The 24336-nt window shown below is 47.4% G+C and overlaps 1 protein-coding gene across 10 annotated transcripts in view; it reads right to left on the bottom strand.

The window, feature by feature from the left end:
• The window catches only part of Pras40 (Proline-rich Akt substrate 40 kDa), a 68763-nt gene extending 44831 nt beyond the window's left edge, over nt 1–23932 (bottom strand). For 5 of the 10 annotated variants that reach the window (XR_013323757.1, XR_013323758.1, XM_077705153.1 and 2 more), the window contains exons 1-4: nt 23790–23932; nt 12196–12392; nt 8080–8205; nt 1667–1837 (exon numbers count right to left, since the gene is read on the bottom strand). Coding sequence is in view for 8 of the 10 variants with exons in the window: in XM_077705153.1 (XP_077561279.1) it covers nt 1667–1837; nt 8080–8205; nt 12196–12381 (483 nt within the window). In the remaining 2 variants the exon portion in view is untranslated. The remainder of the gene's footprint in view (nt 1–1666; nt 1838–8079; nt 8206–12195; nt 12393–23789) is intronic. The other 5 variants (XM_077705149.1, XM_077705156.1, XM_077705150.1 and 2 more) reach the window with 1 other exon arrangement.
• Between the last annotated feature and the right edge of the window lie 404 nt (nt 23933–24336).

The raw sequence follows: 24336 nt of genomic DNA, 5'->3' as shown, positions 1-24336 counted from the left end.
TTCAGTCGTTAAAGTGCGCTCATCATTTTTTTCTGTCCTTGTATGTTTTCCGCAATCGCTGCCATGGAAGGGTTAGTCAGTGTTACTGCGTAGGAGCTTCACGGCAAAACGCACATTGCCATGAAGCTGCACTAAAGCAAAAACCCCGCGTATTATTCGCACCCCTACTTTGCCACTGAAATTTTCACATACCGTATTTATTCGAATATAGGTCGACCTTTTTTTTCCGAAAATGTGCTTAAAAATTGAGGGTCGACCTATAATCGTGACCGAAGAACCTCGACCTCTAGTCGTGATCAAAAATGGCGAGCGCACCGAGCGATCCGTTTCTCCGTCGCGCCCGGCGCTCCTCAATTTGAGGCGGCAGCGCGGAGCGTCTAGAACAAAGACAGGCAAAAAAATAAAGGAAAAAATAACAAAACAATCAGCGTAAGAAAACCACCCACAGTCACTGCCGGCATTACCTGCGGCCGAACCGGACACGAGCGAGCTGACGTACTGGCTAGAGAGCCAGATTGGCTTGGCTTGGTGTCTTCGGAGCCGCGGTAGCGGCTAGCGCGAGGTGGGGGTAAAGGTGACTTTCGCCACCTAGCGTAGCCACCTCGTGAACGGAACGGCGTTGCCTGCTTCGCTCGCTGTCTCTACTATCTCCCGTTCTCCGTTTCATGCGCTTTCTTTGTGCTTGCTTCGTTGTGATTTCCGCAGATAACGTTTTTCTCGTGCGCATTTCGCGATGTCACGTCGGACTTTAAGCGGCGGGTGATCCTGTTTGCTGAGAACTTGAACAACTGCGCCGCTCAGCGAGAGTTAGACGCTAATGAAAAGCTGATCAGGGGATGGCGGAAACAGCGGGACGAACTTTTTGCTTGTAGGGGACTGCGTCGTGCGTTTCGTGGCCCTACAATTGGGAGGCACGATCCTCTCGAGAAAAAACTCCGGCTGCACGTGGAAGAGGAGCGTGCGATATTCAGACCAAAGCTCAACAGTTAGCGCTGCGAGGCAGGATTGGCCGTTCAGCCTTCAAAGCCAGTCGGGGGCGGGGGTGGGTAATGAACTGCGGCGCATGCGGCGCAAGTTCCGACGACGACGCAGTGTGTGGCTCCGACCAGTGAGGTGACCGCGTTGTAAATAAATGGGAGTTTTAAAAAGTTTCCTCAAGTTTTTTCTTAAAAGTATGGGTCGACCTATAATCGAATATATTATTTTTTTTTTCGGCGACTTCAATTTTTAGGGGGTCGACCTATATTCGTGCTCGACCTATTTTCGAATAAATACGGTATTTGGTGCGGGTTTATGCACGCAGGTCAGTTAGCACACGACCGGGACAATTGGAGATGTGTGGGAGAGGCCTTTGTCCTGCAGTGGGCGTAGATAGGATGACGATTGTGATGGTGGTGATGGTGATGATGATGCTGCTGCTACGTGCATAGAACACGGTAACCCGTGTTATTATTCACCTCTGCACTTACCCCAGCCCCAGAGAGCTCCCTGGAACATGGGATGAGACAGCCTGAGTAATGTCTTAACTGGCTGGAATGACACGGCAGGTTACAAAGCCACCAATGCAGATTCCCACGAGGGCGCCGCTCATCAAGTTTCTCCTCGGGGGGCCATGTCTCGGTGAGAAGCCCCCCCTGCCAACAGGGAGCCGAGGGGTGCTGCTCACCTGGCTGGGTGGAGGGTCCCTGGGGCGGCCTGGCCGGCAGCACGATGTGGAAGCAGGGGGAGAAGTCGGCCGAGGCACGCAGGGCTTCCAGCCTGCTCCCGTCACCCTGCACCACAAGAGGGGGACCCAATGCCTCTCCACAAAACACCTCACAGGAACGGGCCTGCACACCTGGGTGGGGGAGAATGCGTGGCTTCACGGCCCAGTTGGAAATGCCGATACTCCATTCCAAAACAGGTACAAGCCTGGCTCGCTCCGGTGCAATGCACAACGTTAATTCATATGCGGCACCCCGCCTTGGAGCCAACCTAAAGATACCAAACCATTTTTACTCGCGCATTCAGTGAGGGGAATGGAGATAAAAAGCCATTTACGGTGAAGAAACCGTCGGTTTTGGAAAAAAGAACATGGGCATTGCTAGAGCTGAAAGGTCCACCCCTATGCTACTGCAGCAGAATGGCGGAGCTGTTTTGGCTGTTGCAGAAAAGAGTGCTCCGTGCAACGCAGTGCGCACAGGAAATGCCAGGCTTGTATCCCCAAGGGATCGGAACCCCTCATCCCTGGTACTTGGAGTATGCTGATACTCAAGTGCTCGTCCAGCTTTTCCTTTCATGTCCCTGTTTGTGCGCTGCTCTATGAATCAACGATGAAGCAGAGAGTCAGCCAACACCCCCAGGGCTACTGGGCCCAGGAAAAGGGCACACTTCACAACGTCCCACAACAGCACTGATGCGTTTCCACATTACGGATGAGGATGCACAAGGAACACAGCCACAATCTTTTGCAAGCTCTCAAGACCAGCGAGGAGCCTGAACTTAGGTGCAGATAGCACAGTTGTGTCCAAACCACAAGCACACCTGCGCATGGAACACAAGTGTGCAACATTTCCCTTTTATACAGAGCAAACGTAACCGAATGGAGGGTGGTCTAGGGACTGCAGTACACACTCCCTCTGCAGAAAATCATCGGCCGATCTCTGTCATGTGTGAAAACCATTTTCTCGCCACACTAATCAGAACAGCTGATAGGGTGGCGTGTTCCGTCAGCAGTCCATGGAGCAGTCTGTGGTTCGGGGGTTTTGTTTCGGTGGCGCGGTGTGAGCAGCACAGAAGACAATTCCTTCGCTTAAAAATTTAACACCGCGCCATGGCCCGTCAAGAAGTCCATCACTAAAACAACGTCATGAAATCAGTTGGGTAGGCTTGTGCGAATATTCGAGCGCTTTGAATACTCAGTAGTACTCGAATTCACTTCGACCTGAATTTATAATATTTGATATTTCAAAGTATTCAGGGTGAACGAATATCAAAAGTGTGTTCACGTACTATCGAAAGTTGCGGTTTGATGAGGCAAGCCGCGGTGCCAATGACATCAGGCTTCCATCTTGCCTACATGTGGAGCCATGTCAAGCTGAGCTACATTCAGAGCATTGTCGTAGCCATATTACGCACGCACATTCGTCAAGGCTTCCGTTGCATTGTTTCAAGCAATGAAGCAGTTACGAAACAATTTGTTTGGTTACTGTGTGGCACGCGTGCAGTGAGCAGGTGCTGATCGCACTCTGCGCTTGAACCTCAGTGTGCATCAGTTGCTTCAATCAGTCAAGTGACCACGTGGTACGGAACTTTTCTGTGAAGGTCCGGCCAGGCCAGTAAGCTCAGCGTCTCGAATGGCACGCTGTTCTGAAAAGGCCAACGGGGAACTGCGACTACTCTGACGACGCATTTCCAGAGGCACTCATACGTCTTCGTGGCGTACGAAAGGAACATTGTGAGCGAAAAAGCGTCAAGTCTACTGCTGTCGCTAAGCCCGACGTGCAACAGGCTTCAGTAGCTGACCATTTCAAGCCGAAGCTAAAACATATGGCGCCAAAAGCACAGCAAATGACAAAGGCTACTGCCGGATTCATAGTGTGCGGGATGCATTCTTACAGTGTTGTTGAGGAGCTGGACTTTGTGGCCGTTACGAACGCTGCCATGCCCGAGTACGTTGTGCCGTCGTGAACAAAGTTTTCCAGAGTAGTATATCCAGAGCTCTGCGCTTCGAAGAAGCAAAAGTTGGTAAGCAGCCTTCAGGCGCTGACTGACAGTGGAGTAGAGGTAATTTCAATAACGACGGACAGTTGGTCTATATACAGAGAAAAAATTCGATTCCCGGCCGCGGCGGCCGCTTTTCTGATGGAGGCGAAAAGCAAAAACGCCCGTGTGTTCGAGATTTCGGCGCACGGTAAAGATCCCCAGGTGGTCAAAATTAATCCGGAGCCCTCCACTACGGCGCGCCTCATCGCCTGCGTTGCGTCGGCGCGTTAAACACCACAATCAATCACAGAGAAAATTTTTACTTGTTAAGGATATGTTAAGGCATGATTCTCTGTGTGTTGTGCTTTTGTGTGTTGTAGTAACCTCAGAAATAAAGAATTTTTGCATGTAACAACTTTGAACTGTTCCGTTTTGTTGTTCGGACATCTGACAACTACAGTTAAACCTCGATATAACGAAGTCGTACTTGGGGCCGCAAATTTCGTTAAATCGAGAATTTCGTAAAATCGAGGTTTCGATTTTACAGTTCATTTAACCAGTTATTGGGGTTTTAACACTTTGGCCCTCGCCAGGCAACAACTGCTATGTAGTTACCTCTCCAATTAAAGCGAAATTTGTACTAAAACTGGCCGCGAAAATTGTGTGAATTAAGAGTTTCAACACTTGGGCAATGGAATTCGGATAGCCGACGGTAGTTCATGTGTCATCGTAAAACCGGTGCTTTTTCCGCAACGCCTCATTAAATATGATAGCAGAGTAGGTTTCCACTTTTTATTTTTTCATTTCGGTCACTACTAAATGCCGCTGTTATAGTCAATTGAACCCGCGCCCGCGTCCATGTCCCGTGAACTTCACCCCGCCGAGGTGCTCGTTCGAAGTTACGCCTCTTTTCGTCTATTCAGTGGTAGGCTTAGGGGCCTAGGCGCGGCGGGCCAACAGCGGAAGGCTGCTATGAAACTTTCGAAAGACTTTTTTCATGTACAAAGGCTCTGCAGTATAGGCGCGTGATGCAACCACAACACTCGAGATAAAGCCATGATTGCGAGTTCAGCGGAGTACACACGGACCGCTTCACTGTGTGGAGCAGCGCTTACGTGCTCCGGAAAGCGGAAAGCTTACATTAAATAAAATTCTTCCGGCCAAATTCGATTAAGCAATTACTTTTATGCCCACTGAGCCCTTACAAAACTGATTTCTCCGCACCGCAGCTGTCTAATGAACGCTGGTGAAACGAAGATGACCACGTTCAAAGAGAGCAATTTATTGCCACCAGCACTCGATGTTCAAGCCATAGTGAAGAAGTCCGTAAGCAGTGCTTGGCGTTTCTTGACCAGGGCGGGCTTTACGTGACGGTCGGATGCTGACAGCGCTAACAAGGTCTTAACATTCGTGTGCACCTGCGTGCCTCCGCAGAACATCAATGGCATCCATCACACTTCGGTGGCTGTCAGTTTCACCGAACTTCCTCAGGCTCTTGTTCGGAACACTTTTCTTTCTCTTGGAGTGCTCATGCTGCTTACAAAACTCACCTAACGATGCACGAACAAAATATTAATTTGGTTATCAGCGAGCACAACCTAGAGCAGCAGCACCGTGAGCAATGACGCGTTGAAAAAAAAAGCTTGAAATAGGCTTCGGTAGCCTAAGCATAGAGGGCGCTGGCGTAGGCAACGATGGAGACGTCAAAATAGTGGCCGCACTATTAAACCGTCTATGACCGCTAGCGGTTTGTGCAGCTTCGTTCTTCGCTTTTAATTGTTGTTAACCGTAGATTTCACCGCTTTTCTTTCATTTGAGCCTTCAAGAGTCAATTTGAGCACTGAATTTTTTCAATGTAGGGCCTGAGAGGCAAAATAAAACGTGCCTCGACCGGAATTTCGTTCTTCCTTTCTTGCCGTGACTTCGTTAAATCGAAAGCGCCGCACAAAATTACTTCGTAAAATCGAGACAAAAATACATGCATTTAGCAAAATTTTGTTAGAAAACTTGAAAAAATTCGTTATATCGCGAATTTCATTAAATCGAGGTTCGTTATATCGAGGTTCAACTGTATTCGAATTCGCTTCGAAAATATTTGACCCCAAGGCCTATTCGCTTCGAATTTGCTTCGAACTAAAATTTTACTATGCCTACAGTTATGAGAAACACAGCACCTATGAGAAACACAGCACGGTACACCCTGTGACATCTATGGTGACGTGTGGTGTACACACTCCAACTTGGTGTCGCGCAATGCCCTCGAGCTGTGCATTGGTGCGGATCGTCCCAACTTGACACCACTTTACTCAGCTTTGACGTGAATGAACTGCTGATCCCTGAATAGCCAGCTCCCATGTCTACCAGTTCCACTACATCACAGACATAAGTGGATAGCTGTACGTTGAATTGTCTCCGAGTTTCAGGTGTGTTAGGGCGTCATATCAAGGCTGGTTCGTGGTGACAACGCATTGTCACCTTCGTCAAGGCGGGTCTTGTTGCATTTCATTCAAACGCTGGCCAGGCAAGAGTCATGGTGTGTCGACAGGGAAACCTTGTCGACCGAGTTGTTTGTGGCCTGCTTCTCGGCAGTGGTAGAAGCAGAGGACGACGACCAGGAGTCCACCACACACTGGTCATCCTGGGTCCGCCACACATTGGTCTGCCTGAACTATAGGTGTTCAGGCGGGCAGGGTGGCAGCATGGTTGGAACATCGAATGGCAGCAGCATATGCCAAGGCCGATGCATGGCCACCTCCACCGACACAGTTTCCAGTGCTTGTTGAACTTGTTCGTGGGCAATGTTGGTTTGCGAAGCAACACGAGGCCGCAGCCCCACTGGGAACAGTTCCCAGGGCTCCTCCCCAAGCCCTGCACGTGTGGTCTTGCACAGCACGTCGGAGCTGACGGCACTGTCAGCGACCCTCCCCACCTCGACCGCGTTCACTGGCCTCGTGCGAGTGCCAAGCACCCTCTCTGTTGCAGGTGCCTAAGACAAGTGTTCGGCCACCGTCTCGAGGATGGGGTATGGACGAGGCTCCTTCACATCGAAAAACAAAGTTCCTTCTCTCGTGACATTTTGGGGTCAGCACACCAGAACAGCCCCTACAACTCCTCAACGAACATGATCAGCCCTCCATTGTGGTGCTGCATGCATGCCAGCAGTGAGAGCTCGGTGGACGTCTTCCGAGACTCTGCCTTGAATGCGAGCCATTTCCAGAAAGGTCCCTCTCCCAAGTGTTTCTTCATTGTCTGATAGCTAAGCATGTGTAGCCGCTTGACTTGCTCCAACCATTTCTCAGGATCCTCCAAAGGTGACCTGTGAATCGATGGTGGCTCCTGGCATTTCTGAAGGTTCACCACGCCAGTTGTCGCCTCAAATTTCAGAAAATTCGCTGCACAAGACCAAACTCTCAGAGAAAACCTTGCAGCCAGCAGCCAACTCGGGTTGGGCTGGACTGGCAACTCCTGATGGCCAGAGTGGGAATACAGGGTGCGTACCCAGCACTTTCACTGGACCTTCCAGGACGTGGGTTGCTCCAATATCGAAACCTTGAGACACACTCGCAAACTTCCAGCAGAAATGCATCTTGCAGAGTCTATATCACTCAACCATGCTAAGTACGCATGTACCTGCCCGTGACAGAAACGTCAAAATGGGTTGAAACTGCAGATGGGCATCGAGGGATGCTGTAGTGTGGACTTTGGTGTAACTCGGGGATGCTGACAGGCCCTGCATCTCCAAGACCATTGTGCACAGCTCGACCTTGCGCTCAACAGTCCCAGGCAAAGCTGGAGACCTCTTACAGGGCGAACGGCGCAAGGACGATCAACTTGGGAAAAGGGGAGCCGGGACGCGGGCGGTGCTTTTAAGTGCGTTGTCCTTGGGCTGCTGCTTTTTTTTTTCTTTTACTACCTAGTGCAGGCCAAGCAGAAGTGGCAATACAGAGTGTACAGCACAAATAAACAGATCATAAATGTAGCAGCAAATTATGGTGAACACGAAATGTTAAACATGAAAACAAATCAAGCAGCTGCTTAACGAGAAAACATTACTATATTAGATCCATAGTATGAAGAGACTATAATGGGGACAAAGGCAAGTTGTTTTAGCTCGTAATCCTACAGGGCGAGAGAGAATATTAAAAAAGATCAGTTTTGGAATTACAAGGTGTTAAGGATTTTTCATGTTGGTGTCTACTTAGTGGTGCCTTGCAGGTATGGCTCACCATCCAATGACAACTAAGTTCAGAGAGAAACTTAGGTCTGGGAATGGTATGTCGTCCTATATCGATGGCACAACATGAAGCAGTACCAACTGGACCGATGGGCCGTACTTGTGGGCCACAAGGGCAGCGCACAGCTGTCACTAGTACTGCCCAGTGCAGAGCCGCTCACCTCGAGCTGTGCCGAGAGGAGCAGGTCCCCGGAGGAAGAGGCTGCGTACACGTCCTGCTGGCAGCCCCGGCACCCGTGCACCTCCCACTCCCCCACCAGCCGCCGGCGCTCCAGGAAGCCGTGCCTCTGCATTGCGCGGGACCCGCAGGTCACTCGGGGAACCACAGGACCAGGGTGGTGCCCTGTCCAAGGGAACACTGCTACGCATTCGCTATGCGCACAATGCGTTGCCTGCGCACTGAGTCACGCTCCTGCTCTTGTTGAGGGCCAAATTTCCAAGGCGCACCCTTCTGCCTCCTGTACCCTTCGGTACAGAAGGCAGAAGGCAGGAGACGTTCGGAAACCCGCTCCCTGGTCCCCTTCGACAGTGGACTGCACGGTACAGCACCACACCGAGCGCCTCTCGGGCAAGTCCCAACATAAGAGAGCACAAAAACCGGGACATGGAAAAGAAGCAACGTAAACAGCACCTGCGCACAGTGCACAACACACTTGCCTGTAACAACAAGTTCTACTTCAACTAGTCACATCAGAAAACTGCCAAGAAAAACTTTTCACAAAATTGCTGCAGATGAAAGGGGTGGCCATAGACTTCAGAAGGCCACAGCAGTTTTCTTCAAATCCCACTCGGGCCGAGCAGGATAAGGCCAAAAGTGTGAAAGCTGCGTTGCAGGCAACTATGCTTTTTCTCTGTGCTTCGTCCCTTGCGCTGTTACGCCCCGACCTGTACCAACATGCAGCAACAAAACGTCTATTGTTCATAGCACAGTGATACGCATGTCTGCATTGTTTTGCTATATTGTTTGTAGTCATATGTATCTGTACTATTCCGTTATCGTACAAAAATGCACACTTTCTTGTATTTTACTCCTCGTTTCCTATGGGCCTTGAAAGTACCTGCAATAAATAAATAAACAAAACTCACCCAACTACACACGGTACTCTAAGGGAAGGTCACATGTCACACCCACAAAAAGCGTGCACCAAGAAACATGCCATGAAAATTACTCGTGTGGAGAGTCCGCACATACAACTTCATTAGAGTCTTTGCAGACCAATTCGTTATCCGTGAGAAAAGGAAGGTTCGTCAATAAAATTGCATTCACTTTTCCTCACTTCGAATGCTGAAAAAAGTTGAGTGCTAATTGGTCTCTGCACATAAAGGGGCCACAAAGACAACAAACACCTTCGTTTTATTTGTAAGATACGGTGTCTTTTATTCGCAAGGTTTACCTGCCCGCAAATTATGCCTTGCGGACAGGTAAATGATGATTCATTGAGAACTTCAGCAATTGCAGACATACTTTCAATTCTCCCAATTGCATCACACCTTTTGCGACGTCAGCTATGATGTATTAGAGGCAGGTACCTAAAGCAGATAGTATGTACGGTGACTCCATGTAGCATCCGAATGCTGCAATTCAAAAGGAACTGCAATCAAGGCTTGCAGGAGGCTATGGCAAAACGTGCATGGTTTCCACCAGCCTTCCTAGATGGAGCAGCAATGCTGGTCAGCAACGGTCTTGCACTCAGTTTAGTTCTGACCGGGCTTGTCCAAGCTGTATTTTGTTAGTTCATGGCAGTCGTTTCGTGAAACATTAGGTGTGACGCAACAAACAGGATCGCATAAGTGGAAGTGTCGCTTACGCCAGAGTGGCTGGTATAGGGACCGGGCGGCCGTTGTATGGCACCACCGTCGCTTCAGCGAACAGCGCCGCCCGTGGCGAACCGCTCGTCAGTGGAATGCCGGTGGCTGTCAGCGCAGCGTTATTCTGCATGGCTTGCTTTCGTTCTGCTGCGGTGCGGCTTGCAAAGCGTACATGACCACAATGACTTTTTTCAGATCGGTAAATCTTGAGCGTGGATGTGACCTTTACCATGCCATGTGTTTGATTTATGCCCATACTCAGTATTTACAAATAGCAGACGACGCTCAACGCGCCAAGCTGGAAGTCAAGCTTGAAGTGAAAGTCCGTTCCTTCATGTAATTTTTTCATGCCTGCATGTAATTTCGCGTATTGAGGAGTATATTGCAGCTAAATGTTCCCACAAAGCCGGTGTGTGCAACCGATCTAGGAATGCTGCGGCGCTGGCCTTCCTGGCCTTCCTTTTTTTTGGCAGTTGATGACAAAACGGCGTTGACGTCGTGCGCAAGCAAAAGACAAAGTTGGGGGTGCCTTTTAAGATTTACCTCAAAACAGAAATTATGATGGACGACGCTTCCGTAACTACATTACCTACGGCTGAAACGTGTTTAATTTCACAGAAATGATCTTACTACAGTCATTGGGAATCGCTGATAAAATAAATACCGCATGATAGTAGAACGTTATTGCTTGTCGTGGAGAAGCATTGATTTATAAGAATTGCAATGGTTGCTGGCTAGTTGGTAAATGGTTTTTCAATAACCAATTCCAGCGTGGCTGAAGGACGCAAGACAGGAGGGTGCCCGAAGCCTGTACTCAGCTTCACAACTGAGTGCTGCGGTTACAAGCTTCCACCTGCGCTTGAAAAATCATGCACTCCTCCGTCTAACGACGATGACGGTTTATCGCAAAGTTTTCTCGAATGGGTTTCCTTGGTTGCCTTCCGGAGTTAAACTTTGACTAGTTGAGCTTCGAATTTGACCAGCACGCAGTTAGGTCTTTTGATCGCAGCGTCTTTGTTTGACCATTTCCCATTCATTTCGCACGAAGAAAGCTTTGCGTTCAACCATCGTAATCACCAGACGAGGGGTTAGATCATTTTGCTGTTTAAATTTGAGCTTCCATGCACCCGTCTCCAAATGTAAACTTTTTCCAGCTTGTCGGAAATGTGTCTGTGCTGGAGGACTCGGGGACTCGGGCTGATGCACCCATATTTGAGGCAACTAATCTCGCGTTTTTGGTGTCTTCACAAGGCATTACACGATTTTTTTAGGTACTCTGTAAAGAATACTTAAGCATTAAAAAACACCGGCTTACGTTAACACTGCCACATTTTTTAACTATCGGTGCCAGCCTTTATTCGACGCAGGTGGTGAAACGGGAAGAGGAGGAGGGTTGGTTTGTGGCTTGGGCTGTTGGGTGGGTGAATAACTTTGGCACTTGATAAAATGACCACCACAAATGTGGGATTTCCACTTCGGCTTTCAGGCTCCCATGCTGTCACAGTGTCGCTCACCAAAACCGAAGGCACAAAGCTCACGGTTGCAGAAAGTGTTAACTACCGCAACGTTTCTCCGGCTACACGGTAATCCATATCGTACGCAAGTGCCTTTCTCTTTAAAGCACACGTATCGAGGTATCCCAGCGCTAAGGCTGGCGCGGAAACCGCAGTCACTGAAACCAGTGAAGATAATTTAAAGTGGTAGAAATGAATACTAATATTCCTAATAGTTTTATTCCTACTCAGATCGCGCGGAGCCATGGGCGCAGAGCGCTGCAAAAAGTGCTCATGTCAATGTAGCCCATTCCCAACCATGGAATCATCCAGTAAGTTTGTGTAGCCGTTAGTGCATTTAAGAAGAAATAAATACTAATCATAGTAGTTTTATTCGTACTCAGAACGGGTGGAGCCAAGCGCAAATCGCTGCAAAAAGCGCTCATGCCATTGCAGCCGATACCCAACTTTAGAATAGTCCGACAAGTTTACGTAGTCGTTACTGCATCTAAGAACCCAACACATCTGTCTAGACTTCGTTTCATCTCACATGTCCGCTCACAGCATCACCAAAACATTCAGAGCACCGAAGCAAACATGACAAAAACAACGGGAAGCTGTGTATTCCAATGCACCGGCTCATTCCACTGACGAGGGGAGCGCCGAGTGGTGGCGCCACCCGTCCAGCTGCCCGGTCCCTATAGTGTGGCTGACCTGCCCACCTAGTCCTACAGGATTCGTGGACGCTGTGTGACCACCGACCCCTCCTCGAGGAACAAGACTCGAGCACCGAGCTCTAGGTTAGTTCAAAGGAACATCAAGTGGAGAAGTGTGAAACGGAAGAGGCAATGCGTGCACTCACGAAGCACGAAACACAAAGGCTGCGATGCCAGCCGAGAGGCAGTGGCAATGGAGCTGCGCAGCGCTTCAGGAGACCCTACGGAGTGTGGCCCCCCGAAAGGGGACAAGACCTGCCTTGGTGATGCCTTGTGGAGCCAGCTTGGCCCGTGCCACGCCCGTGGCGAAGAAGGGGTCGTCCGGGGCTGTGAGCAGCTGGCAGGGCTGCACCTCCTGGCAGTGCAGGCTCCAGTTGAGGCAGCCGCACGACCACACGCCTCCACCCACTGCCGGCGACTGGGGAGGGGACGACGAGGGAAGCATGGCGGCAGGCCCTGCGAAGTGGGTGGGAGGGGGTCACAACAACTGCCAAAGTTCACCACTTAACCTGCAGAAACAACGAGGCACAGTCAGCACTGCGTGACGTAGTGCAGCTTGCTGGCACAGTCGCTACATTCTGAAGGTCTGCAAAAACCAACGAAAACAGATGCAAACAAATGTTTGCGTCTTCATGTTTGCATCTTTTTTCGCAGGTTCCGCCCAACCTTCAGTGCTCTGTGTCGTCGCTTTTGTAGTCTGAGTAGCATTATTTTTGCAGGCTGACCTGAAAACCAAGTGAATAATGAGCCAACTAGATCAGATTCTGCCTATTCAGCAGTCAAGGGCTCAATTTTAACAGAAAATAGCGCCCCAACGAGAACGAAGGAAGGAATTCGCAAACGCAGCACTCGTGTTTGTAAATTGACTTCTTCATTCTCGTTTAAGCACTGTTTTTCAACAAAATTATGCACAACCAACCAGCCCAAGTTAAAACCTTGGTTAGTTTCAAGTACGCAAGCAGTGCAAGGCCAAGTCAAGGACACCTTCACAAAGTGTCCACACAAACTTGTACGTCCACTGTAACGCCACAGCTTTTGTAATCTCATCCAGCGACACGGTAACCCGCCCTAAACAAAAAAACATCAATGCAAAGAAACACAAAATGGTCCTTTCAACCTTAGCAGGACTCTGGTGTGAGTGAGTTGGTTCATGTTCATGAAAAAATTCCAACAGCACAAACAAAACTAGACCGTGGAATAGAAACACGCAGAACACAAACAGGCGCTGACTACCAACTGTTTATTCTTTGAGCGAACAAGCAAATTTACACCAAAAAAACAGAACACGTTTCTAAGATAAAAAGATAGTGGATAGCAAAAGAAAAACATACTCAACAAGTTTTTGATTACAGGAACCCGTCTAAGAATTGGATCTCTTTATCAGACAGTGACAAGGATGGTGTGCTTATGCATTTGTCATTCGCTTTTTTGATGTGATAGCCTTTTATTATCTCCCTCTCAGTTTTATCTGAAGCGCGCTTAAGGGGGCAGACTGGTCTAAGAGCTATTTTTGTATCTACTTGTAACTTGTATCTACTCCATGCTGACACGACTTGACAAGAGCTTCAAGGCAACTTGTAGCTATGCCCCTTTTTACCAACTTCGATAATAGAAGACATCAAGAAAGCGAATGACAAATGCATAGGCACACCATCCTTGCCACTGTCTGATAAAGAGATCCAATTCTGAGACGGGTTCCTGTAATCAAAAACTTGTTGAGCAAGTTTTTCTTTTTAAATCTACTATCTTATTATCTTGGAAACGTGTTGTTTTTTTTTTTTGGTGCAAATTTGCTTGTTCGCTCGAAAAATAAACAGCTGGTAGTCAGCACCCGTTTGCGTCCCACAAGTTTCTATTCCTCGGCTCTGTTTCATTCGTGCTGTTAGGTTTCTTTCTTTCAACCTTGAACTCACAGCACAAACAGCAAACAAGCACGACAGGGACTGCGAGACACACACGTGCTTACTTTCAACTGAAGTTTGTCGCTGTGATGTCTGGCATATAAATACAGCAGAAATCGAGGCAAGAAGGAAACTGACACCCAACACCTGACAACAAAATAACCGCCACGTGCTTGCACACGTCAGACTTCTGTCGTGAGTCAGCGCCAGTGTGTCTCGCTCTCCGTTTAGAATAAGGAACACCCACGCATCAGTGTTGACCAGCTACTTCCAACCCCAAAAACACTGCCAGAAAGCTCATGAGGTGAGGGTCGTTCTCACTGACCCCACTTATGTCCAACCAGGAAATGAAACCTGAGTGGAAGAACGGCTCTTGAAGGTTGGGATGCCCACGGTTCTCCATGGCACCCATCGCATCAGCAGTACCCAGTTGCATTCTTTTCCCTCGCTAAGAAAACCCGATAAGCACTCCACAATCAGCTGCCGCAGCCGAGAATGGGCCACCAAACCCGTCAATCGTTGGGACATATACCAAGCTAAGTTCCCTGCATAAAAAGCCTAATCGGATCGACCACAAGCGCTGAACGGGATTTGCAGCGAAGTGCCCGCAGCTCACGCAATTTTTTTCATGTGTCGTAGGTGAGTGGGTAGAGCCCAGAGCTCTTTCAACCTAGGTTCTTTTTACGCTGCAAATCCCAAGTGTCACTTGATTGAGCATGGGCATTGATCTGTGTACCTACCGCGCACGAATAGGGTGTTTTGTGGCCCATGGCCAGAGGACCAGCGATTGTTCGCCGATATGGCTCAGGCCTGCATTGGTTACTAGTTGCTTGCGCACGGGGGGACGGTGTTCTGTTGTTTTGTTTTGTATTGCTCATTTGATCATTTGCGCTGGTGACGTGGAGACCAACCCAGGCCCTGACAAAGTCGAACAAATTCTCGCGCTTGTGAAAGATTTCACGCTGTCAAACGAAAAATTTCAGAAGGACACATCAAACAAACTGAAGGATATTCAAATCAGCGTCACTGACATCAAGAGGCGACTGAGCACTGTCGAAGAGAGACTAAACGGAGTTGAAAAATTGGCTCACGATGTCACCACTGTGAACTCAGTCGTTCAAGAATCGCACGAGCAGCTGAAGACTATAGAAACGAAGCAATTGGAACAGGCCAATCTGGTCGTTGATGACTTAAATAATCGCATGCGCAGAAATAACCTCATTTTCAAAGGCGTTCCGGAAGAACCGGACGAAAAATGGGTTGATACTGAGCGCATCATTAACGACTTTGTGCGGACTAACCTGGGTTTCAACGCAGGGGAAATAGAGCGCGCCCACCGAATAGGCCGACCTAAAGCAGATCAGATTCGCCCAATTATTGTGAAATTCTTGAATTTCAAAGGCAAGACCGTTATTTTAAGGAATGCTTCGAAACTAAAGGATCTGCAGAAACCATGCGTGTGGATTGAAGAAGATTTCTCGGCTCGAATGCAGCTGATAAGAAAAAAGCTGAGAGATTTCGCACGAAAGGAACATAATCCTAATGAAAAATACGCTGTGATTTACGATAAACTTCTCCTAGGGAACTAGTGCTACACATTTGATTCGTCAATAAACGAAGTAACTTGTCTTTCAAGACGTGATGAGGACGAAGTCTCTGCGGCTGGGGATCAAGGTGCTATTAGTGCAGAACGGAGAGCAACCAGCCAGGATGATTGACACAGACAACCCAATCAAAATAATTCATTATCACTCTTGGTGTGCAACTTTAGAAGTCTGTTCCACAAGCAAGATCAGTTATGCGCATTCATTGAAGCTTGTTGTGTAGATATTGTTCTTGGGACAGAGACGTGGCTTACACCAGAAATTGATAACGAGCTTTCCCTCTCTAAAAACTTTATAATATTTAGAAAAAACAGGGTTGGCACACGAGGAGGCGGAGTTGTAGTTGCAGTGAAATGTAATCTATGTGCTCGTGTTCTTGACATTGAATCAAATATTGAAATATTGTGGATTTTACTTCAGTTGTCTCCGTCTGTGACTTGCGCAGTTGGAGTGTGTTACCGTCCGCCTGATTCTACAGCTGAATTTATCGATAGCCTCAATGATTCTTTAAGTTCAATTCAAAACATGTAGACACCAATATTTCTTGGTGACATATCACCAATAATTCTTGCCGGCGATTTCAACTACCCCACAATAAATTGGCAGACGCGTACGCCCGAAGGCTGCGCAAGAAAAAACGAATGCAGGGAATTTCTTGACGTCCTTTCATTGTTTGATCTTCATCAAATGGTGCAAAAGCCAACTCGTGGAAACGCGATTCTTGATCTTGCCTTGACAACCGAACCGGATAATATGCTTGTTCACGTCTTAGAATGTATTAGTGACCACAATGTGGTGCAATGTGAATACCGTATAAAAAGCAGTAAACCAGACAAAGCCGTGAAAATTATATGTGATTACTCTCGTGCAAATGTAGACGCAATTCTTGAAGAGTTGTCATCTTTTTCGGAGTGTTTCTTAAAATCCATGGTTTATCTTAATGCAAACGATAACTGGCTAGCTGTCCGAACAAAGCTTACAGAACTTAAAGAAAAGCACGTCCCCAAAATTGAAATCGCCTCATCAACACACAGCACATGGTTCACGTCCCAAGTGAAAAGAGCAATCAATAAAAAGAAACGTCTCTATTCTAAAGCAAAGTTGTCGAACTCAGATGATGATTGGCAACGCTATCGCAAACAATCGCACAAATGCAAAGCAGAGATTGAAGCGTCTAAAGACAAGTTTTTTAATGGTGACATTGCCAGCATGTTAATTAGCAATCCAAAAAAGTTTTGGAAAGTGGTAAATCCCAAACACGCTTCGCAATGCACAATTCCAATAGTCAATAACGGTGTGCTGCTCTCACCATCTGAAGCTGCAACGGAATTAAACTCATTTCTCATCTCAGTATTCACAAAAGAAAACCCATTACCGCATGATCTTGCGTTTCCATCGATTAACTCATCTATGGATGACGTCATAATCACACCGGAGGGTATAGAACGTGCCATTGATCGTCTTTCAAACAACTCAGCACCCGGTCCAGATGGCATCTGTCCAAAAATACTTAAAATGACAAAGCCTGTAATATCTATCATACTAGCCGCACTCTTTCAGCAGTCACTCGATACGGGAATCGTACCGGACGACTGGAAGATTGGTCGCATCACGCCTATACACAAATCAGGTGACCGATCACTGCCCTCAAATTACAGACCAATTTCCTTGACTAGCATTCCTGGCAAATTACTTGAACATATAATAAGTTCTTCAGTTATGAAATATTTAGATCAGCATAATTTTTTCTTTATTAATCAACATGGATTTCAACGGGGACGTTCTTGTGAAAAACAATTATTTGAACTCGTTACAGACCTTCACCAAGCTGTTCACGACTCGGTAAAAATTGATGCCATATTTATTGACTTCAAAAAAGTGTTCGATAAAGTTCCTCACACTCGCCTACTGATGAAACTAAGTCGGCTCAACTTACATAGCAAAATTATTTACTGGGTTTCAAGTTTTTTAACCAATCGCTACCAGTTCGTTTCCGTAAATGACCAGTATTCCGCCTTAGCACAAGTTAAATCTGGTGTTCCGCAGGGTTCCGTACTCGGACCAATTTTATTCCTTATTTACATTAATGATATCAGTACCAACCTACATTCAACAGTTAGATTGTTTGCGGATGATTGCGTTCTATACAGACAAATTATTACCCCTCAAGATACTAACATTTTGCAGGCAGATCTAAACAAAATTTTCCTTTGGTGCGAGCAATGGCAGATGGAAATAAACCTTTCGAAAACTAAAACTATGTCATTTACTAGGGCTAGCAACGTTCAACTCAGCTCATATTATATGGACAACATGTGCATAGAAAATGTGTCTACATTAAAGTATTTGGGCGTTCACCTATCCTCTAACCTTACATGGAATGATCATATTGACGATGTAATTTCAAAAACAAGTAGAACTCTTGGCTTCATTAGACGACATTTGTATTTAGCAAATCAATCGACCAAACTTTTAGCTTACACAGCCTTAGTTCGTTCGAAGATGGAATATGCCTCTTTAATTTGGAATCCAAATCAGACATACCTAATAAGCAAACTGGAATGCTTACAGAACAAAGCAGCACGCTTTGTCACTAAAAATTACTCCACGACATCCAGCATCACAGCTATCAAAGCATCCCTCCAATTACCCTCTCTAGAAAAACGACTGATGGCACTGCTCTCTCACTTCCACAGACTGTATCACACCCAATCATCCTTTACAGCATCCCATATCAAGCCCGCGAATCTCATTTTTCCTCGACTCGATCATCCGTTCAAAGTCCGCCCCATGTTTGCACGCACAAATCTTCTTCGACAGTCACCGCTATTTCTTGCCATTTATCATTGGAATAAGCTGCCGCAACAAATTGCATGTATTAAAGATCACGACTCGTTTGTGAAGCATTTGAAAGGCAGTTTAAACATGCTTGTTTAGGAAAGTAGGGTTGTGCTTTTAACAAGATTCACTATGTGCTTTGTATTGGGTGATTTTTCATTCTTGTATTCCTTTTGTTAGTGTTGTCTAACCCCTACTCGATGTTCAAAATTACGCTTGCTGTTTATTTTGAGCAACTGTGTTGAGATCTTTGAGCTGTTTTGTAACCCCCCCTATGTAATGCCTGCAAGGGCCTTTAGGGTATTTGAATAAAAAAAAAAAATTGCGTGCATGCCTTTAGTACGTGTACGCCATTTCAACTGGTTTGTGGACCCAAGTACTTTATTTCACGTACCATGGTTACATCAGATGCCTTCAATTTGTACCCAAAAAATAAAAGCTCACTCCTCCAATGCCTTATGTTAATAATCTTCCAGCCCCATTTGTTGTACCAATCCAGATGTTAGCCAGTTAAGTAATAACTGATCTTCAGTGGCTCACACTGGGGTATATCGTCAGGGAAGGGAACAGTGTAAGCTCCATACTTACCATGCATTTTTGGCCATTTTGAGGTACATTTTTCTACATAATGCATGCATCATTTTCTACATAATGCATGCATCATTTGAGGTACATTTTTCTACATAATGCATGCATCATTTTCTTTCAAATTTCGGCCTCTTTTAACTGTACCAGTGTTACTGAAATCAGACTTAAACAAAAGTAACATTTTTGTTCTGCCAGTACCTAAATTTTGGCTTAATTTACAGATTGAAAATTCTATAACAAAAAAAACGTTCCGTGCATATTTTCAATTCTGCCACAGGAAAAAAGAATCAGGCAGTTATCCTGGAAGATATAGGAAACAATGGTACCTATGTAATAAAAAACACTTTTGGGATAATGGAGTTCAAAGTGAAAAAATAGGTGAAAAACGATACTTTTCTGCAACAAACACCACTCGCATCATTTATTTAGTATGCACCAGCTTCGTAAGCCCTGTCGAAGTCATTTTTTCGCTTTTCAGCCTGTTGTCCGTCCTGCCTTGCCCATTTTGTGAGATGTCGTGTAGCTCTGTTCGCAAAGTATCTTTGCTTGTGGTCAATCTCTTTCAGCCACTTGATGGTGGTGCCAAGGGTTTAATCCGGATTATTTCAAAATGCTGGCTTGTGCAATGCTATCATCATTGAATGAAAGAACAGCGTACAATGTTGCAATTTTGAGTGTGAAGCCCACCAAAAATATTTTCTGGCGCGCGGCCCCGAAGCACAAATGTGGAAAAAACGTGCGAAGAGTCTTTGGATTGCCTCGGCTGAAAAATCTGCTATGCAATGGTTGCCAAGTTCCAGACTGCCATTTTGATCTGGAGCTGGAGTTTCTCAATGGAAAAAATGACACGGAGCATTTTCTGAAATGGCATGTGGTCACTCACGGCTTGCTTACGGAAAAACTGCTTTTCAGCCAGAAACAGGACCTTCCAAGGTACGTGTGAGATGGAAAATGTGCACAAAAAGGTTAGCTTCCCTAATTGGTAAGGAAAAGAAAAGTAGCCTTTTTTAACATTTGTCCTTAAGCGTTGAACAGCATTTGGAGGTACAAAATTCCACAGAACAGAATACAAGGAAAGATGAAACGCAGGTCACTGACCAGTCAAAGAAACAAAAACCGACCTTTTGAAAGCACTACAGCTCCCTTGGTCACAATAGCTGCCTGCAATAAGGGCTTACAATTCATGACGGAAATGCGTCCTCACTTTTTGACTACCCTACTACATCTGAAAGACATTGCACGTGATGGAAGGCAAGGGTGTTCTCGCCTTCGGTTCGAGGAACCTGATAGGACAGTCCAAAGGGGAATGGCAAAAGCAGGCATCGCACATGCTGCCAGCAAGTCACGCCTTCCCAAATAAAAAAGAACATTTCAGACTAAGTTCAATGCCTCAGCAGCAGCTGCACTGGTTACCCATCATGTCAGTTGACACACATCACTCAATGGCAAAGATAAACATGTGGAAAAAGAGATGCAAGAAATTTGTATTAATCTTATATGTGCATACTTATCATAGATTAAAGAAAATAGTAAGAACATACAAAGTACCGTATAAACCGCAATACAGGTAGGTTTTTTTTTTTTTTTTTTCCCAAAAATAAGCATGTGGAAGTCACATTTTGTGATCACTGGCAGAATATAAATTTTGTGGTTTGTTGGGTTAAACGCGCCGACGCAACGCAGGCGATGAGGTGCGCCGTAGTGGAAGGCTCCGGATTAATTTTGACCATGTGGAGATCTTTAACGTGCGGCAAAATCTCGCACACACGGGTGTTTTTGGTTTTCGCCTCCATCAGAAAAGCGGCCGCCACGGCCGGGAATCGAACTTGCGACCTCGTGCTCAGCCGCGCAACGCCTTAGCCACTGAGCCACCGCGGCGGGTAATATAAATTTTAGTCTGGCAACAACGACAGAGCGAGCATCCAGCTATCGCTATTGTTCGCACCTGCACAACAGAGCTATCTCATGCCCTATAATTTCTCTTCCACCTTTTCACTCATCCTCTATACTTCTTTAAGCATCAAGCGAAAGCATGAAGGAATTCATATCGCAAAGAAGCCGGTGTCAGGGTCCATTGAGACAAGATAAAAAGTTGTTCAATATGAAAGGACCTGCCTTTGGTGACTCACTCAGCTACATTCCAGCCAAGACAGACATTTCTCAGTGACCCCCTTGCCCAGAAACATGCACCCGCAGTTCCACGAGGGTCGGAGAGAGGCGCGAGTTGGAGCCCTGGAGGAAAACTACGGCTCAAACGATATGGTTTATTATACGAACGCCGCAGATTATGCAAGACGAGGAGCCATGGTAGCGACTGTGACGAAGAAGGATAGCCAGGCCACGAGCCTCACTCTCAACAAAGTCTCGACACTACAGGCCGAAGAGCGCTGGCAATAACGCAGACCCCAGCGGAAGTGATAATCACGGCTGCACAGTCAGCGTGTAGGAGCTACCTCCAAGGCCGTATCTCGTGCATCGCCATGAAGATCCTCAGCCAGAACCCTCCGAAGAAAAGGGTGTCGATTGTCTGGACACCAGCTCACGCTTCCCTCTGCGGTAATGTCTTTGCTCATGAGACTGCTTGAGGTCTGACCAGCCGAGTGCCGCGAGAAAGTTGGCTAGAGACAGCGTAACTTCATACCAGTAGGTGACCCAATTCTACAGGCTCACCAGGCTTATGCTACCCGCTGGCCACCCCTCCCTCAGCGAGGCAGAGGAGCGCTCCTGGCGTCTCCTCCACACCAACACGTTCCCCCACCCGACCAAACTCCACTTATTCTGGCCAATAATGTACTACTCACAGTGCCACTTCTGCAACGTGCCCTGCACCCTGTATCACATGGTGTGAGAGGACCAGCTTAACCCCTCACTTTCCCCAATATCTAATCCCTCGATTGAGCAGTGGGAGGAAGTGCTGGCCAGCTCTAGCCACGAAGAGCAGCTTCGGCTGATCCACCCGGCTGAGGCGGCTGGGCGCTCCAACGGGGTCCTGAACTGAGGAAACCCCCCTGCTTGACTCCTCTCATTAAATAAAGTTTATTCTCTCTCTCTCTCCATTTAAAAAATGCAGTAAATACTAAAAAATGTCCAAATTTTGCTCCACCGTCACACAACATGGGCAGGAGTGACATAACATGGGCCCGCACTATTGACACTGCTATCAGTGGGCTAACTGGACGTTAGCATTCAAGCGATATGATTATTTGGAACTAGAGGCTCCACTACGACTGCCCGGCCATGTTTCTTGGCCATGGCCTGGGTCGGCAGCCACCATATACAAGTTTCTGAGATGTAACAGAGAAAAGTTGCTGGAGGCTGCCATGTCCATTGTTTGTTTGAAGTTTGGGATAAAATTAGCACCACTATCACTCAGACATTGCACTCTTTCAATAAGGCAAACTTGTATTTCTTTCCCCTCGCCCATACTCCCCAAATGCATGGCCACTGTATGTTGCCGAGAACATGTGAGAGACATTGCACGTGACAGAAGGCAAGGGTAGAGACGGGTGCCCAGTGCACTAGAGGGGTACGTACCCCGGCACCCTCTGAGCGCACCCCAACAGCAACACACACAGCCCGGGGAAGGAATACAATCACGAGGAACTAGCAGGATACATTATCAAGCCTTACAATGTACTCCTTTAAACAAGTATGTAACTTCATTAAGTTGAAATAACCAGACAAAGAAATGCAAGTCTTGCACAAATGATGCAACTTTTGGTTTCGATAGATTGCCAATTACATCGGCAACAAACGGTGATGTTTTCCATGACGAGTGTTCGGGGCTTCAGCTTAAAATGGCCCACTGAGTGAAGATGTCAGCACTGTCCATAGCAGCACCCCCCTTACCAAGCACTTGAGCTCCGAAGGATAAAATGACAGCACTCCAAATCGGTAACCGCCTCATTCTAACAGACCTGTTTATGCTGGTGCACTCCTGCAACGAGTAAAGAGCCTGCTTGAACGCAGCCAGATTCGCCGTGTGCACGCAGCGCTAAAGAAGCACGACCGAACCTGCCTTCCACACAGCAGCCCCCCCAGACCAAGGGCTGCCCCCGACATTCTCGGCAACCAATACATTTGAAGTTCCCACTTCAGCTGATGTCATGCTACCTACCCGTTGGAACAGACCAAGAGCCTGTTGTCAAAGCTTCTCTGCTCAATGGTTGGCAGACAGCACAGTCCTGTTTGAGCGCGAGCGCTGTTTTTTCCCTGTTCAGTGTTTTCCCATCACTGGTCTCTCATCGTCACGCACACTAACCCCACTCTGGCCTTAGCCATTCGCAGCACACACGAGTAGCAGCGACACGCAGTGAACACAGTGAACAAGCTTGACGCTGCTGGGCTAAACTGGGGAGGAAGAATTGCGCACATGCCGAAAAGGTGGCATCTCTGCTACTTTGGAGTTTGAGATCAAACAGCTCTGACCTGCTCGTCTCGAATATTCCGTATCCTAGAGCATGACATTGTCACTCACTGCCACCAACGGTCAACAATGCGACCAACACGGTGCTCGCACGAGTGCAAAATGCGGAACTGAAATTGCGCCGCCGTTATTCAAGCGGTGCGACACTACTGTTTTGCAATGCAGGGCACACGAGTGGTTCCAGAATCGGCCTCTACGCACGCCAGCAGAGCCCTCGGCGGGTGACGAAAACGCTCCTCAAACTGCCGTCCTATCAAGGGTCTCAGCACCGCCTCGCCATGGCCGCTAAAGAAAGCCGAACAGCGCCGTGGGTGCACCCGTGTTTGCGCAAAAAAACAAAGCAGCCCTACGACGGCCGGGGTAGCAACAAACACCTCGCGTGCGCTGCGCAGCGCCGATACGAGCCCGCCGCTCCTTGGCGTGCGGCGCTGCGCGTGTGGCCGGCAGCAACGCTGGCACGAGAACGACGACGGCGCGAGCCGTTCACTTTGCTCACCGATGCCTCGAAGCTCACGAAGCACGCAAGCACGTCTCTGGTGGTAGAGGTACACAGGTCGGCGCCAGTCGCTGGTGTTTTTGCTACCGATTGACCTTCGAGATCACGTGACTAGCTACCGCTGTCGGCTCGAAGTCGACTGCGACCGGCAGCGAAATCAGACAAAAAAAAAAAAAACACTAATAAGCCGTCATGAAATACTACGACGTCTTTTTTTTAAAACAACTCTGTAGCTTTTAAAGTTGTGATGAGGCGATGAAAATACAAATCTTGTAAAAATATTGTACGTTTCGGTTTCGAAGTGGCAAAGGCTGCTGCACCCCGGGACTAGAATACACACGGAAAACAAGCGCTAAATAAAAACACGGGACGAGGAGTAGACGGGACAAGCGCTTGTCCCGTCTACTCCTCGTCCCGTGTTTTTATTTAGCGCTTGTTTTCCGTGTGACGATGAACCAACACGCCCAAACCTTTTCTCTTCTGAGGGACTAGAATACTTGGGTAGTGGGAAAACATGTGGAAAAAAGCGGCCGCTTCCGAGTACAGT

The sequence above is a fragment of the Haemaphysalis longicornis genome, unplaced genomic scaffold, assembly GCF_048455015.1.
Source record: "Haemaphysalis longicornis isolate Haplotype H1 unplaced genomic scaffold, Haemaphysalis longicornis Haplotype H1 scaffold_3, whole genome shotgun sequence".
Lineage (NCBI taxonomy): Eukaryota > Metazoa > Arthropoda > Arachnida > Ixodida > Ixodidae > Haemaphysalis > Haemaphysalis longicornis.
The sequence above is the reverse complement of the archived record's forward strand: the minus strand, read 5'-3'. Positions and strand labels throughout refer to the sequence as shown.